This window comes from Mercenaria mercenaria, chromosome 8, assembly GCF_021730395.1.
Source record: "Mercenaria mercenaria strain notata chromosome 8, MADL_Memer_1, whole genome shotgun sequence".
NCBI lineage: Eukaryota > Metazoa > Mollusca > Bivalvia > Venerida > Veneridae > Mercenaria > Mercenaria mercenaria.
Window position 1 is genome coordinate 55,463,728 of NC_069368.1, and position 18,480 is coordinate 55,482,207.

The 18,480-nt window shown below is 35.9% G+C and overlaps 1 protein-coding gene across 3 annotated transcripts in view; it reads left to right on the forward strand.

Moving 5' to 3' along the window:
• Positions 1-18,480, forward strand: part of LOC123566304 (small conductance calcium-activated potassium channel protein 1-like) — a 275,631-nt gene that overhangs the window by 240,223 nt on the left and 16,928 nt on the right. For all 3 annotated transcript variants that reach the window (XM_053550018.1, XM_045360264.2, XM_053550019.1), the window contains one exon: positions 676-1,094. In XM_053550018.1, coding sequence (XP_053405993.1) covers positions 676-1,094 — 419 coding nt within the window. The remainder of the gene's footprint in view (positions 1-675; positions 1,095-18,480) is intronic.

The window sequence follows — 18,480 nt, forward strand, 5'->3', positions numbered from 1 at the left end:
ATTGTGACTAATTAGCTCCACTATTCGGAGAATAGGGGTGCTATTCTACTCGTCGACGTCGGCGTCGGCTTGAATTTTCTTGGTTCAAGTTTTTCGACAACCTTTGTTTTTCTTTGTAACTATTGCTTATATCTTACTGTAAGATCACATTAACTTTGTTCAGCATGCAAACAAAGTATGTGCAGGAGCTGGGCCTATATACCTAAAGTCAAGGCCACCAAGGTGTTATTTTTTAAGGTTAAAGTTTTTCGGCAACCTTTGTTTTTCCGTCATATCTTTGTTACTATTGCTTATATCTTACTGTAACTTCACATAAACTGTTTCCAGCATACAAGGGGCTGGGTCCATTATACATAAGGTCAAGGTCACCAAGGTGTTACACTTGGGTTATTTTCAAGGTTAAAGTTTTTCGGCAACCTTTGTTTTTCTGTCATATCTTTGTTACTATTGCTGATATCTTACTGTAATTTCATTTAGGCAGTATCATCTTTCCTCTCGCAAAGCGGTATTTATCACATTTAGTGATAGCTCTAGTGTTGTCTGCAGGTCTTTAAAATAATTTTAAGAAATTACTTATGTAAGCGGCTATCCTTAATTGAAACAAAGCAACTTCGATTTGCCTTGTCAGTTACGTATTTATCGTAATATTATTTCACTTTTACATGTGATTTTCAGTTGTTCGCTGTAGATAATTGCGTAGAGGATTGGCGTGTCGCCATATCGCCTAGAAGAACTGCTCAATTGTGTGTGGAGCTAGTTGTGTGCGCAATCCATCCGATTCCGGGGGACTTCCGGTTCACCTGGAACACAATGCACCATGAAGGACTCATCATGTTATCCAGCGAAGTCAGCATTGACATCCTTCTTTCCTTACCAATGTTTCTCAGGCTGTACCTCATTGCGAGAGTCATGCTCTTGCACAGTAAACTCTTCACCGATGCCAGTAGCAGAAGCATCGGTGCGTTAAATAGGATAAATTTTGACACTAGGTTTGTGATGAAGACATTGATGACAATATGTCCTGGCACGGTGCTTCTAGTTAACATTCTGTCTTTATGGATTATAGCGAGCTGGTTTTTGCGGGCTTGTGAGAGGTAAGTCTTACAAAACCTTTATTCATTTTCATTCATAATTTTCAGCTATTTTAGTTTGTTTGGTATATTATTCTTTATTTCTAGGACGTGACATTTACACTTGCATTTGAAACGTCAACATTGCATTTGCAAATGATTATATGAAAGCATAACTGCCCGGTGAAAATGAACAACACAGCGTGCCTTCAAATCTATTTCGTATTCCGAATCTCTCTCTCGTCACTGCAATGTTGAATATCTGTAAGTCCGCGAAGTGTGTAATGCACAATTGCAACAATGAAGCGGGGCTCCAAGAAAAAGAAAAATGTCTGTGGACGTCATTTCGCCACTTTATTTGGCACTGCGCCAGTGAACATACTAACTGTAATTTTATTGTTTCAGACTCGGCATTTTACGTGCCAGACAAAAACTAGAGCCAGAAAAAATATATAATTCCAATTACAAATATGTTTTCGTTCAGTTAGAATAGTATGCTTATTGAAAAGTGCTGTACTTGAAACTGTTATCATTGCAGAGTGCTTTGTGTGTACATTCATTTTAAAAGATATGAATAATTCAGTTAGTGTTTTCTTGGCAGAAAAATAAGTGTTTCCTCCTAAGTTGCTGATATATAATCAGTTTCTTTGAATGAATAAAACAGAATGTTTACTTGAACCAACAAAAGATATATTGCTACCATTTAGGTCTCAATATCGTGCAAAAAACAATATGGTTTCCCGTTTGTCTTCAGTTTCTTAAAACGCATTAACTGAAAAGCGAACAGTGAAGATATGAATATTGACTTTATGCAAATATTATTTAGATGATGATATACTCGATACTTTGCTTAAAGCTGATTGCTGTTATGACCACAATGATATTGCATAATACGACATTTGCATATAATTTACATGATGGTAAAAAGCAGCCCCCGCCATATCCGGGGAACACTAATAATTTGCTTAAGTTCCAGCTAAAAACAAAACAGTGACTTAAACATTGGTGGCAAAGCTACTTCATCTTTTAAGGGAAGGACATGTATTGACTATGGTCTACATTTGCCAATTTTGCTATGCACAGTGTAAATCTGTAACCAATTACTGTTGTATGAAATCAACCATGTTGACTTGTTTCTATTCAGTTATCTGATTCATGCATTTGAAAGTGAGTAAAACGTTTCAGATAGAATTTAATGACCACGCATGCCTATATAGATTTTACCAGACACACAACACACGAAATTGCATCAAGGTACAGCAAGTAATTACTTACACTATTGATAAGTGCAGTTTCAGAAATTTCTTTTAAATACGAAACACTCGTCTTTTCGGGTATTAAGATAAGTGATGAAACGTTTCCTTACTTTTATGTTGGTGTCTGTGTTGATGATAATCCAGTCGTTGAAAAATTCAAAATACTGATTCTTGTATACATCCTTGTTTGTTTTCATGCGATTATCTTGACATTTCTTGGTATATTCTACACTGAAACGCTATAAGAATTTACGGCCAAAATAGCTCTCAGATAACTCGTTTGACGTACACTGTGCCTTAGGACCTAGCAAATGCAAGTCATACATACACTGTAAAAAATGGTTACACGTGACGCGTTTCAAATGTGTTCATTTCTGAAACGGTGGAGTTCTCATAATGTGCAATTGTTAAACGCATGTGACTGTTTACTGCACACCTGTTTCAAACTGAAACGCTAGTGTGTTATGATAGAACGCCTTGTGTTGAAGTAAGTACTGGTGTGCAGAAGTGTTTACTAAAATTTAGTAAGTTCACATCATGTTTGCGCTAAACAGCTGATGAGAATTGAAAGAGGACTGTATAACAGTATATTTAAATGTATCTGAAATCATTTTAGTGACCATGAAAATAAACCACTATCTGAGGTGTTCCTTTGTGAAACGCTGGCGTTTCCAAGGCGCAGGATTCGACACGCCTAAAGTGTGTCAATCGAGAACACCTTTTAATCTCTAAATCCTAAAAATAAGTTCTTTATTGACTTTCAGCAAAATCATGAATAAATTTATATTAGATACTTAAATTGACCGTGAACAGTCTATTGTTCATATGAAAAGGATATAATTCTCCGTATGTCGTACTCTCGTCTCCGATCAGGGGAAATTACTCTGAGCACAGTTTGATTTTTGGCGCAGAGATAGAAATTGACGCTTGAGCTTTGAAATTATTGTTTGAATTTACTTTTAGTCTTTAAAAGAAATAAAATTACAACGGTAAGAGGCTGAAATATAGCAGTATCTGTGATTTTGTAGGGGGAATCAAAGTTCAAAAGCCTGATCAGATATAATATTGACAGTATTGTTTACAGAAGACGTATATTTCCCCACCCACTTTATTTGGCTGTAAATTACAGGATTGTATGTACATTGTTAGTCATTACTATAGGTCTGCTGACAGGGTAACGTTTGGTACATAGCAAACTGTTGTTTATTGGGCCAGATTCACCAAAATTACATGCCATAATGATCTCTTCACTTAGTGAAATAACTCGAGACAAAACAGGCCAGGCCTAGCTGATTTCATTCAGCTCATTGGACAAGTATTTTTACTGTTAAATCATATTAGTTATGTTTTGGCGGGGGTCCTAAATCTGGTCTTAGATTTTTCATGAATACGGCCCCAGATTTAGCCAGAACTGTAGAAAAAAAATGTATTTTACAGTCCTGTATTATTGTATATTGAGAAGGCAGTGGCTAGGTAGCCGGTTCCGGCTACCTAGACCTTTAGTCTAAGTAGCCGGTTCCAGCTACCTAGACTAAAGGTCTAGGTAGCCGGCTCTATATAAACATATCGTATACATTGTATAAAAATGTAAGTAAAGGTAGCCGGCTTTAATATACTGTATCTATAAAGGGTTATAAGGATCATTGTATTAGTTAAATGAAGTACATTTCTTGTGATTTATTTGTGCTGTTTATTTTGCCGTATTTAATCATATCGGCGGACATTTTGTTATATTAAAATGTACTCAATACATATTCGAGATACAGTGATTCAATTTTAAAAGAAAACAAAACAAACAGTTGAGAAAAGATAAAACAAAGAGCATCATCGTACATTAAATGATGCGGCTCTACTAAACATAACGGCGTTTGATCATTTCGTATGCCCTTTTAAGTGAAATTTTTAAGTAATCATCACTTTCGCACTTCTATGTGCGTCTTTACTTAATTAACTAATTACTTACTAATTTCTTGCCGATTTGTCTATAAGTTAATGATCTTGATTGGTTCTAATTGTTTGTTTGAACATTTATTCTAAGGTAGCGTGATAAATATGATATGTAAAATTACATATACATACCAAAAGACTAAATTCTATGAAAATCGCCGACAATTGAAATCATCTATCATTTTTTTCCCAATTTATAATAAACTACAAAAATTCAATAAAATTTTCCTTTTAATTTATAAACATTATTAACGATGACGATAATGATACTTTGATATGATTTGACAAATTGTTGATAACATAACATAATATCGGCCAATATGATATGAGTGCGTAAATACGGCGAAATAAACAGGTAAATCACAAATTTTTAGTAAATAGTAAGTCACAAAAATGTAATTTATTTAACATTTATTATGATCCTTTATAACAAAGATTATTAAAGCCGGCTACCTTGACTTCCGTGTTCATATATGATATGTACAGTATATGTATAGAACCGGCTACCTAGACCTTTAGTCTAGGTAGCCGGAACCGGCTACCTAGCTACTGCCTATTGAGAAATAATATTATTTCATTCTATTTCTTGCTCCGTAACATTACCAATTTGAGTGTATGATATGGTGGAATTTGTTTCTTCAATCCTTGTCTGTATACCCTGAAATCCCAAAAGACGGTCTTGAAAATACGCCATCATTTCACCACAGGCCAAAAGGCCTCGAAAATAAGCCGTCTATTTTTTTGTATCAAAAATATAATATAATATAGCAAAAGTCATTAAAAAGTCTATAAAATGCTCAGTATTATGAGTATACCTGGTTAAATTGATAACACAATGCAGTATTTATTTCATACCCATCGAGATATTAAATCACAGGTGTGTAACTTTGTTCGTAAGGCCAGAATAAACTTTTTTATGGGTAATTATCTGACATTGATAAAGGTAGTTGTTGTTAACATAGTATTATTTTCATTAAGAAACAAAAGAGGTATGTCAGAAGAAAAATGCGCACTTTAACTGTTACTTAAAACCAGATTCCATTGGAGCAATTAATGCAACTGTGTCAACAGGTGGTCTGTCTCATCAGGTACATTATAGCTATATATTCAGCCTCTTGCTGAACTGAATTACTATCAGTCAGTTACCAGAAAGTTCTATACAGAACAAAATTTAAATTGCTCTTTATTTCTTTTTTAAAAGTAAAGCGTCAGTTTTAAGTGCATAAAAAGGCAAAATGCCACAAAGGCTGTTTAAAGTATGGAACAGGAGCAGGGATACTAAGAAAATAATTGTGGCACAATCACTTGAAGAGGTGCTGAAAAAAGGTAAGCTCTTTTTAGTCTTTTTGTTTATATTCCTGATTTTGTGTGAATGTACATTACCAATGAGGGGGCCGCCGTGGCCAAATGGTTAAGGTCGCTGACTTCAAATCACTTGCCTCTTACCGATGTGGGTTCGAGCCTCACTCATGGCGTTGAATTATTCATGTGAGGAAGGCATCCAGCTGGCTTACGGAAGGTTGGTGGTTCTACCCAGGCAGCCGCCCGTGATGAAATAATGCACGGAGGGGCACCTGGGGTCTTCCTCCACCATCAAAGCTGGAAAGTTGCCGTATGACCTATACTTGTCGGTGCGATGTTAAACCCAACAAAAACAAAAAAAAAAAAACATTACCAATGAACAATGGGTAAGGACAGCTACTCTTACCAACACATTGTCAGTCACCTTAATACGCTGAACACTTTCTGACAGATGTTGCATTGGTTAGTTTTTAGCTTCTTCTCTGAGCGGAGCCAAAGGCGCATTGTGAGCTATTATTGAAGAGGGTAATATATGAAAATTGAAATAAAACTACCCTGCTGGACTTTATATTTTTCGTTTATGCGACATTATATTTTAATAAAAAGTTTAATTGAAATTTTTAAAATGATTTGTTTCCACATAAACAATTAGCCACAGTACTAAAATAAGTTACATTTTAAATTAATTGATAAAATATAGACCTCATAATCTCTGGTAAGACAGAAAATTTTATAGACACTAGGCCAATTTCATATAATAAGAATGCCATAGACTGCTAATTCTATGCACAACAAATTAATTTTAGTTAATTTCCTTATTTATATTTAGCTGCAGTTAAACTCGGTGTGATGAGTGAAGTACGGGCAGTGCTAGAGGTGGATGGAACAGAAATTGAAGATGATGAAGTTTTATCCCTGTTTACGAAAGGTGACGTCATCATGGTGTTGGAAGTCGGCCAAGAGTGGGAAGGGGCAGCCACTGTTTTAACAGTTCATGCTAGTGAACAGAATTAAACCACGGATGTGAATGGTAAATATTTTGAAACTGCTGTGATTTCTTTCATAAATGCCAGGTCATAACATTATAATTGGTCTTCACTGAAGTAACTCGTATGGCTGGATATATGATGAATGGTCGGAAGAAAGCCTTTGTTGGAAAAGAATAATTACTAAATCTAAATTACATTGTTTCTTATTTAAGTTGGTTGTGTGGGGGTCGGTTTGGTGCAGTATGTGCAAGTTATACAGTATTAAGTAAATGGTTGATCAAATAATAATATAAACAGATAATACTCAACAGATATGTTAAAATATTGGTTGAACGAGAATGTCAAGATGAAATAATCAAATAATTGAAATGTTTCAAACAAAATTTACACAAACATTTTTTAGGGACTTGTTCAGTGTTCAGTCATGAAACTAAAAAATCTGTATCTATTTGTTTAAAGGCTATGTGAACATTGCAAGACTGTCATGATCATCTTGGTTTTTCTTTTGTACAAATAAAGTGTGATGTTTTGCAGATCAGTCAGAGAGACAAACAGAGTCATGTAAAGATCGGTCAGAGAGACGACCAGAGCCTTATCAAAAGCAGTGTAACAGCCCAGAAACTGAAAAGATGCCCAAACTGAGTGAATACATTCACAAGAAGTTGATTCAAAAGGAGAGCCATCTGGTTTGGTCCAAACTGATACAAGAATGTGCATATCATTTCATCACATTCTTTCCACAAATTGGATTGGACAACAGTTCTGGGGACTACCGGGAAATAGGGAGTGAGATGTTTAAGATGTATCCATCGATTGCACATGATGGTACCCATCCATGGGTAATTCTATTTCATGACTCCTTTCAGCAACCATTTGAGGGGCATAAGAGTTATGGATTTATTCAGTTTTTGAAAAGAGTTTCATTAGAGATGGAGAAGCAGAACGAAAAAGAAAACAACGCCACTGGTTCCTCCAGAAAGTGACTTCCAGTTTCAGTTGTTTCACTGTTAGACATAGAAATGAATGTCATGAAAGCATTTTAGGCTGTACAAAAGTTCCGTTTTCTATTTTTTTTAGTAATTTAAAAACATATTAAATTTTAATCATTAAAAGTTCAATAGTACATTGTTTTTAGCTCACCTGTCACATAGTGACAGGGTGAGCTTTTGTGATCGCCCTTCGTTCGTCGTCCGTCCACAATTTCTTGTCTGCACGATAGTGGTTTCATATATTTGTTTGTTTGTTTGTTTTGGGTTTAACGCCATTTTTCAACAGTATTTCAGTCATGTAACGGCGGGCAGTTAACCTAACCAGTGTTCCTGGATTCTGTACCAGTACAAACCTGTTCTCCGCAAGTAACTGCCAACTTCCCCACATGAATGATCAGAGGTGGAGGACTAATGATTTCAGACACAATGTCGTTTATCAAATAGTCACGGAGAACACAAGCCCTGCCCGAGGATCGAACTCGCGACCCCGCGATCCGTAGACCAACGCTCTTACCTACTGAACTAAGCGGGCGGGCTGGTTTCATATATGATTTTATTTTAATCAACTTGCACACAACTTGTATTACCATAAGATCTTGGTTCCTTTCTTAAACTGGCCAAATCCCGTTATGGGTTCCAGAGTTATGGACCCTGAAAGGGCCAAAATTAGCTATTTTGACCTTGTCTGCACAATAGCAGCTTTATTTAATTTATGATTTGATTTTTACCAAACTTGCACACAATTTGTATCACCATAAGATCTTGGTTCCTTTCTTGAACTGGCCAGATTCCGTTATGGGTTCCAGAGTTATGGCCCCTGAAAAGGCCAAAATTAGCTATTTTGACCTTGTCTGCACAATAGCAGCTTCATTTATGATTTGAATTTAATCAAACTTGCACAAAACTTGTGTCACCATAAGATCTCGGTTCCTTTCTTGAACCGGCTAGATCCCATAATGGGTTTCAGAGTTATGGACCCTGAAAGGGCCAAAATTACTATTTTGACTTTGTCTGCGCAATAGCAGCTACATTTATGATTTAATTTTAACCACATTTGCACACAGCTTGTATCACCACAAGATCTTGATTCTTTTCTTGAACTGGCCAGATTCCATTATGGGTTCCAGAGTTATGGCTCCTGATAGCAGCTTCATTTATGATTTGAATTTAATCAAACTTGCACAAAAACTTGTGTCACCATAAGATCTTGGTTGCTTTCTTGAACTGGCCAGATCCCATAATGGGTTCCAGAGTTATGGCCCCTGAAAGGGCCAAAATTAGCTATTTTGACTTTGTCTGCACAACAGCAGCTTCATTTATGATTTGATTTAAACCAGTCTTGCACACAACTTGTATCACTATAAGATCTCGATTCCTTTTTATACGCCCTAAAAGACGTATTATGTTATGGCCTCGGTGTCTGTCTGTCTGTTGGTTAGCAATTTCCCTTCTGCTCTGTAACTCTTGAACCCCTTGAAGGATTTCAAAGAAACCTGACACAAATGTTCACCTCATCAAAACGATGTGCAGAGCGCATGTTTCGGATGGCTCACTTCAAGGTCAAGGTCACACTTAGGGGTCAAAGGTCATATGACTTTGTTTTGTGTGTATATTGCTCTGCATTTGCATTGCAGTGCTCTTGTTTTTATTTGGCAGATCCTTCTTTTTTTCACTTACAGTAATTTTTTTTAATTACTTCCCTTTTATGTTACTATAAATAGCTTATCTAGTAACTTTTTTATTATTGGCCGTAGGGAAAAACCGAGACCACTTTCCTGTGGTACAACATGGATGGTACCTCCAATTTATAGGTGTATTTTGACATATCTGTACCTTTAAGAAAATTTCAACTATATTTTCTCATGATTCTTTTGATTGATCTTGATTATGATTTTTGAACTTCTTCGTGAGACAGAAATAGCAAACTGTGCAAAAGGATGAAATATATTCAAAGCAATTTGCCAAACCAAAATATAATAATGGATGCCAGATGGTGGGATGATAGTTACCTTTTGTTCCCTCAAGCCAGAGATTTTTTTCATTTTGCAAAAACTTTTAATGAATTGTTTTATAGGAATGTTTAAAATGCATCCAGTGGTACCTCAAAAGAAGTTTATAAATATTCTGGCCATTACTATTCCTGTAAATAATTGTGCAACTGTAAAAAAATGTTGTAAATACTATACACTACTGTAAATATCAATTTCATTTTGTGTCAATACTCCGAATCGGGAGCTTATACCATTTTCATTCATGAACATGCTATACTAATGTTTCTTATTGTTAAATGTTAAAGGTATCTGAATGTCTTGGCATATTTTCTGGACTTTAAAAGCCGAACCACATTAAAGTAATTTTGGTATATTATTTAAACTTTGTCTTCTTGAGTATTCAGGATTTTGTTAAGAGTATGTTACGCTATGCTGAAAGGCAGTTGGCATTTTTCTCTGTTAAATTTGTTCAATAGTTTCATTTAATGAACTTGGTGTTTTTCTCACTTCACAGAAATGATTATTGGGTGGTCCCCTTTCAAAATTGTTTAAAGAATTGAATTCCATGCAGAACTCTGGTTGCCATGGCAACCAAAATTTTAAAAAAAATATTCTTGTCCAAAACCGCAAGGCCTAGAGCCTTGATTTATGGCATGTGACATCATCTATATGGTCCTCTATGAAAATTGTTCAAATTATGCCCCTGAGGTGAAAAGAGGCCCAGCCCCTGGGGTCCCAAGTTTTGCATACACTTGTAGGAAAAAACTTTAAAAATCTTCTTGTCTAAAACCACAAGACCTAGGCCTTTCATATTTGGTATGTAGTATTGTCTTGTGGTCCTCTACCAAAATTGTTCGAATTATTACCCAGGGGTGAAAAAGAGGCTCTGCCCCGGGGGATCTCAAGTTTTACATAGACATATAGAATAATTAAAATCTTCTTATCTGATACTGAAAGGCCTAGCCTTTTGATATTTGATATGTTGCATTCCCTTGTGCCCGCCCGCTTAGCTCAGTAGGTAAGAGCGTTGGTCTACGGACCGCTGGGTCGCGAGTTCGATCCTCGGGCGGGGCGTATGTTCTCCGTGACTATTTGATAAACGACATTGTGTCTGAAATCATTAGTCCTCCACCTCTGATAATTCATGTGGGGAAGTTGGCAGTTACTTGCGGAGAACAGGTTTGTACTGGTACAGAATCCAGGAACACTGGTTAGGTTAACTTCCCGCCGTTACATGACTGAAATACTGTTGAAAAACGGCGTTAAACCCAAAACAAACAAACAAAGCATTCCCTTGTGGTCCTCTACCAAAATTGTTCAAATTGTGCCCCTGTGGTGAAAAGAGGCCCTGCCTTGGGGGGTCTCAAGTTTTACATAGACTTGTGTAGGAAAAAACTTTTATGATCTCCATGCTTGAAACTGCAAGGCCTAGGCTTTTGATATTTGATATGTTGCCTTGCCTTTGGTTCCTCTAACAAAATTATTGAAATTATGCCCATGGGATGAAAAGAGGCCCTGCCCTGGGGGTCCCAAGTTTAACATAGACTTATATAGGAAAACAATTAAAAATCTTGTCCTAAAGTTCAAGGCCTAGGACTTTGATTTTTGGTGTGTAGCATTGCCTAGTGGATCACTTACAAGATTGTTCAAATTATACCCCTGGGTAAAAAGAGGCCCCACCCTTGGGGTCACTTGCTATATGAGTTATATAGGAAAAAGTATTTAAGAATTATTAGATCATAGTTCCTAGACTGTTTAATTATAATTACCTGATGTCCCCAAGTGATTAAGGGTCACCTGACTGAGACCTTGACCTAATAACCTACTTTCTTGTTCTTTAAGATACAACCTTGAAATTTGGATGACATGTACAGTTAAGCACACAGATCTTAAAACTGATTTTCAATGACCATGATTGTGACCTACTTTCTTTATATTTTAGCATCGGGTTACTTTTTGAAACATGTGGCTCATATTACTCAGGTGATGTGGCGTGTATTCAGTGATAGTTCTAGTTTTAACTAATAAATTTTATTCTTGTTTTATACATTCTAGTCAAAAAATCTCTACTGGCAGTGTACTTTTTACCTGTATTCCGTTTAATGTTATCTGTTGCTTATCAGTATTAACTAAACGCACTAGTCATTTAGTTATTCACTTAGTCATTATTTAACTTATGATCGTATATGTAATGCAGTTGACAGACAGGTTTTCAGTTCCTTGCCAGTTTCATTAATAAATACAGAAAAAAACTTGTACTTGGTTTTGTTTTGCAGGTAGATATCCTCCATTTGATATTGGTCTGAAACAGGAAATGTTGCAATTGAAACATGTGACATGTTTATCAGAAAAGAATTGTGTGTGTTCTGAAACAGCACACTTCTTTTCTGGAAACATTTCACATGTTTCAGTTTGAAACACTTTTATGTGTTTACCTAAGTGTTCAGGTGTTTCCAAACTGTAACAAAAGAAGTGTCCTGCTTTGAAACGCGTTCCGTGTTCCATTTTAAACGCGTGATATGTTTAAAGTTGGAACACAAGGGTTTCCCACAGCAACACTATGTGTTTCTTATTTAAACACGTGACATGTTCCGTTTTAACGTGTGCCCAAAATGTAACAGGAAAAGTGTTTCAAAAAGTGTTTAAAAGTGAAACGCCCGTTTTTACAGTGTACGAACTGCTTTATGGATCTTCATAAAGAAGAAACTCATAATTACGTGTGTATATTTGCCAGTTGACACCTACTGTGAAATGAAAAAGCCACAGTATAATATAATGCGTTGCTATACTAGCTCTGAAAATCGCAGCAGGTCATCCCAATCCAGTAGTACAGATAAAAGTTCTTGTATTTATTAATGGCTTTAAAATAACGTTAATATCAATGCTATATTCATGCTTATTAATTTTGAATTTTAGGTATAAGCTTTTCACAAACCATCAAATTTTATATTATCCATTTTGAGAACGAGGTTACATTTAAAGGGACATTAAATGATAATAGGTAAGAGTAGATTTGTCGGAAGCACAGAGCACCGCAAACACGGCCTCAGAGCCGCGCATTTGCAAAGTAGGCCCACAACAAAAATAAGCTGTAACGGAGAAATATTATAGACGGGTTTCTTCAAAAATCCAATAAAACAAGTACATTTTAATTTTATGCAAAATATAGAAAAATGGGGAGGAAACCAGAAAAACTTATTGTATCGTTTCAAGCATATACCATGTGTAACAGAACAAACCCTTTTGAATAAAGTATTTCAAAATTTGACATGGTGTTGTAAAATCGCACATTGTGTGCCTAGATTTCGAAAAATGCCTAACTGGCTGAAAATGATATATTGATTCACAAAAGGTTTCGTTACATTTCCACAGAGTATTACGTAGATACAGTATATACTGTCTCTAATGAAGCACAAATGATTACTGTAGACAGGAGATATTTACACACGTAATATTGGAGTGTTACCCGAGTGATGATTGGTTCTATTTATGTATAGTGTAGTTGACGGTCGTGGTTATCTCGACCGTCTCCGTAAACTCCGGAATGTACTTGCGGATTAATTTCCACCGCAGTAATAAATGCAAGTCTTTGATATGACTTTGAATCACAATATTCCGTCTATTTGCTGGTATATATACCGAAAAGTGTCAGAAATGCAGTATTGATTTAAAATTGCACCGGAATATTGCATTTCTTTTGTAAAGCATCGCAATTTTGTCAAGAAGTCATTCATTTTTGGTTGCGGGATTATCCCGCTACCAAAGTTAAAGTATATTTCTGACAATCATAGCATCTTTATTTGATTCCAAATCGCATCCAAAGGATGTTCATGTGCTACACAATATAGTCCCATTCGTGAACAATGCGGATGAATTATCAATGAACAAGCAGTTCTTATTCAACCTGTATCCACTGGCTCTGACCATTTAGATTATATAAGATCTATAGATCAATGATAAAGTATTCCAGCCCATGGTTACATCACAAGCTGGGTCAGGCAGAGTTCATCTTAGATATGAGGCACATTAAATTTGTATTTGTTTCTCAGTCATGTATATTCATAGACTGGCATTTAAACAGAAAATAAATCTACCAAAAACCCGCAACCGACATTTCAATGCTTTGATTATTTAGTGTAACTAGCGCGCGGGAGACTGTTCTTTATCTATCCTGAATATAACGTTTGCGTTACATTAAATCCCCACCAACGCCGAATATCTTTTTTCAAAGATAGTTCTTGTTATTTTTATTGTAACATGAGTATTATCTATCACCATTTGAAAATTTTCAAACAAAGCATTTATCGCTGATGGTGAAAGTCCAAGTTAAGATCCGCAAAAAAAAAAAAAAAACACAAACAGATATCTTCAAACAACATCTCCTATACAGTGTGTCCACATTTGCTTATACAGAAAAGTGACTTTGATGAACCTCTCCTAAGATTGTTAATTGTTGATAAACATGACCACTAGTGGGCGTGGTATATAAGGAAAATGGCTCAATTTCAGAAGAATGCTTTTGATTGACATTTTACCAAGTTTGTGTGAATTATCCCTATTCGTCCTAAACATGGTTTCCCGTTTTTCACTACATTTAAGTGCGAAATTCTTCTCTTCATAAATGTTTAGTCCGATTTTAAGATAATTTCACACAAATTCTATTTAGGTGACATTCACAAAGAATACACGTGCAAAATGGTCACATTCTAAAGTAAAGAAATTTTCGCTATAATTAAGACACATGGCCTCTTTTTGAAACAGCTAGAGCTAAAAATAGAAATAACCCAATTAAACAACTTCTTCTCGTGAATAACTTTGAGTCTTCATCGTATCATTATAAGGTCTTCTTCCAGTTTTGTTATAATTAGGACACTTGGCCTCTTTAAATAGAAAAAAAAAATGACATATCAATGGACAGTTTGGTAGATCTTGATCAATATTGGCCTGTAGCATCATTGTAAGGTCCCTCCCAAGTTTGTTCATTCGGCGATTTTGGGACCTATTTAGAAAAAAAAAACAACTAAGCAACTTCCTATCAAAAACTGCATGATAGATCTTCATCAGACTTGGTCTATAGCGTCATTATTAGGTCCGCTCTAAAGTTGTTTTTTTTTTAACATAGAGTTACGTGGCCCTTGTTAGGGGCATCTAGATACAAAAGAAAATACATTTAAAGGATTGTTTAGTGAAACGCTTGATGCATCTTTTTTAGCCCACCATCATCAGATGGTGGCTATTCAAATCACTCTGCGTCCGTGGTCCGTCGTCCTTCCGTCCGTTAACAATTTCTCGTTATCGCATCTCATCAGAAACTACTGGGAGATTTTGACCAAACTTTGTCAGAATGATGTATTGATACCCTAGTTGTGTCCCCCTGAACATCAGACTGGTTCAGCAATTGTTGAGTGAGTTATGGCCCTCTGTTTATTTTTATAATTTACATAGATTTATATAGGGAAAAACTTTGAAAAATCTTCTTGTCCAAAACAACAGGGCCTAGGGCTTTGATATTTGGTATGTAGCATCATCTAGTAGTCTTCTACTAAGATTGTTCAAATTGTTTCCCTGGGATTAAATATGGCTCCGCCCCGGGGGTCACATGGTTTATATAGACTTATATAAAGAAAAACGTTGAAAAACCTCTTTTCCAAAACCACAGCGCCTAGGGCTTTGATATTTTGTTTGTTACATCATCTAGTGGTTCTCTACTAAGATTTTTCAAATTATTCCCCTAGAGTCAAATATGGTCCCGCCCTGGGGGTCACATGGTTTACATAGACTTATATAGGGAAAAACTTTGAAAATCTTCTTGTCCAAACCACAAAGCCTAGGGCTTTGATATTTGTAATGTAGCATCATCTTGTGGTTCTCTACAAAGTTTGTTCAAGTTCTCCCCCTAGAGTCAAATATGGCCCGCCCCAGGGCTCACATAGCTAATAAAGACTTATATAGGGAAAAACTTAAAATCTTCTTGTCCATAACCTACAACATTTAAATTTAGACCACATGTATAGTTTTGAGTGGCAAGATGAATCTTGACATGAGATAACCTTGATCTTGACCTAGTGACCTACTTTCACATTTCTGTAGCTACAGACTTCAAATTTGGACCACTTGCATAGTTTTGTGTTCCGAAATGAAATTTGACCTTGATTTTGATCTAGTGACCTACTTTCACATTTCTCAAGCTACAGCCTTCAACTTTGGACCACATGCATAGGTTTGTGAACCAAAATGAACTTTGACCTTGAGATTGACCTAGTGACCTACTTTCACATTTCGGAAACTACAGGCTTCAAATTTGGACCACATGCATAGTTTTGTGTTCTGAATTGAAATTTGACATGGATTTTTACCTAGTACCTACTTTCACATTTCTCAAGCTACAGCCTTCAAATTTGATGCACTTGCATAGTTTTGTGTACCGAAATAAACTTTATCCTTGAAATTGATCTAATGACCTTCTTTCACCTTTCTCAAGCTACAGCTTTCAAATTTGGACCACATGCATAGACCACATGCACAGTGTTGTGTACTGAAATAAAATTTGACCCTGAGCTTGTCTTGAAATTTGGAACATTCAAAAATGGCTCATTGATGGGCGCCAAGATCACTCTGTGATCTCTTGTTTTAATTGGGTCTGTAAAGGACTTCTCTTCATCTAGTTCAAACGGCACTATGCCCTTTATTGACCACTAGAGCTAAAATAGACATAAACCTTAAAACAATTTCTTTCCATGAAGCGCTTGCTAGGTCGTCTTCAAACTTAAGCTTTATTATTCTTATAAAGTCCTCTGTTAAATCTTTAGATCGGGGCACTAGGCTCCTTATAGGAGTCACTAAAGCTAAAAATAGAAATATCTGTAAATAACTTTTCTCTTGAACCGGATCTTCATTAAACTTAGTCCGTAGCATCCTTGTAAAGTCCTTTCTCAAATTTGTTTGATTTGACGTATGTTATGTTTTATACTAAACGCAGTTGGTACAATTCATGATTCAGTTTGTCATACATATACTCAAGGGCAAACAGGCATGGTCATGTGAGCGGTTGAGGACCATAATAGCCGTTTTGTTTGATACTCTACGTCAATGGCATATAAACAAGTAATCATGACTCGGCTGTAATCATTGTGACGGAATCTAGCTGCCTGTCTCTGGAAATCTTCTTGTAACATACACCTGTCTAACATGACGACTGGTCGTTTGTAATCAAGCGTGGAGATTCAGCAGTTGTGATCTGTGAGATTTTCCTCCTTTGCAGAGAATACATGCAAAGCATTGCGAATGCAATCCATTAACCCTTACACTGCTAGATTTCTATAATGAAATTGCCCGTCTTTCGATGTGGACAGTACCATTTACTGTCAAAAGGAGTGCTTACCAAAAAGATACTGACTAAATGGCGAACAGTGTAGCCCATGTTCAGACTGAACGGATGTGAAGGCTGATCTTGGTCCGCACTGGCCGCAAAGGCAGAAACACTTGCCGCCAGCAGGCTAAAGGTTGAAATACTTCCATCGAAAGAATTATGCTTCAGATATCGCGAGATGAATGCAAAAGAAATGTAAGTGCTTCATTATCTAAATGCACTCAGACATCTATGTCAATCATCCCTCGATATTTTGGTTTAGAAGAAAAGGGAAGACTTGCCTTGGAACAGCAGGGTTAATTTGCTAAGCTTTAAAGTGTTATTGCCTCACCCCCATCTCGTATCACTACCACGATAACGTTTAGAGTACGCATTAATGTGTATTTGCAATCAGAAATGACAGAAAATGTCAAGTAGATCCGTTTTAAAACATCTTTAAGTTGCTTCACAAACGTCTTTAATACAGGATAAAACTCACTCGTTAATGGACGTGTATTCACATTTCTACTACCGCACGCCAAGCTATATGTGTTTAATGATTTGTGACATGAAAACATTTCAAAACAAGGTTTCTATACCTTTTATTGCTGTATCCTTATCTCACGTGGAGCAAGGCCATGGCCTAATGTTTCGTTTCCACTGTTTTTGTCAATTCCAATGTTTTATTTTGAGAATATTAATGGTAATGTGACATGGAAAATAGAACACCATTATGTGTTTTTCATTTCTGCACTGAATAGTGTGAATCTGATGTGAAGATACTGTGCCATTAGATGAATTGAAAATCATTTAAATCAGTTTTTGTTTGGTAGAAACATGGCACTCTAGTGACAACTACAACAAAACATTTTACGAACTGTTATTTAAAACGAAAAAGAAAACAAAGGCATTGTGAATCTCTGTACTACAATCTAAGACTGCACTACATGCAATTCCTGAAAACGATCATACACGTTTTGATACGTTTTTTTTTTTTGTTTTTTTTTTTTTCAATTTTATTTTTGATCTAAAATTCCGGGTACTCTTACATATACGGAAAAATATGCCAATAGACTGGTTCGGAAGTGTAGACTGGTTCGGAAGTTTTTGAGTTTGACTTTTTTTCTAAAATGCAGAAAAAAATGCTTATCTTACAGTTAATACCCGTTTACTCTTAAGATGGTACCAAATTACTGTACGATGCTACTTGTAAAACCCGCGTGTTTGGCTGTGAAAATGAAATATGCTGCGAAAATGAAAGCAAAATACGCTTTATATGTCATCAGTATTTCTAAAAAAAAATATCACGAAGTATATTATTGTAGGAAACTCCACTCGATATGTAATTCCATATTTACGTTCTTAATATTTTTTTCATTGAAACTTTTGACGTTCAGTTTTCCGTGAACCGCTAAAGGGAAATTGCCAGATTTACGACAACACTAATGGCGGGTTAAATTCTGATTCATATGAAAACACTACTTTGATGTTTGATTGTACTGTTTTTAGTGGGATTAATCCTTAACTCGTGTTTTACTAAGTCTTCTAAAACTATAACCCTAAAATGTAATAATCGCCTATTAAGATT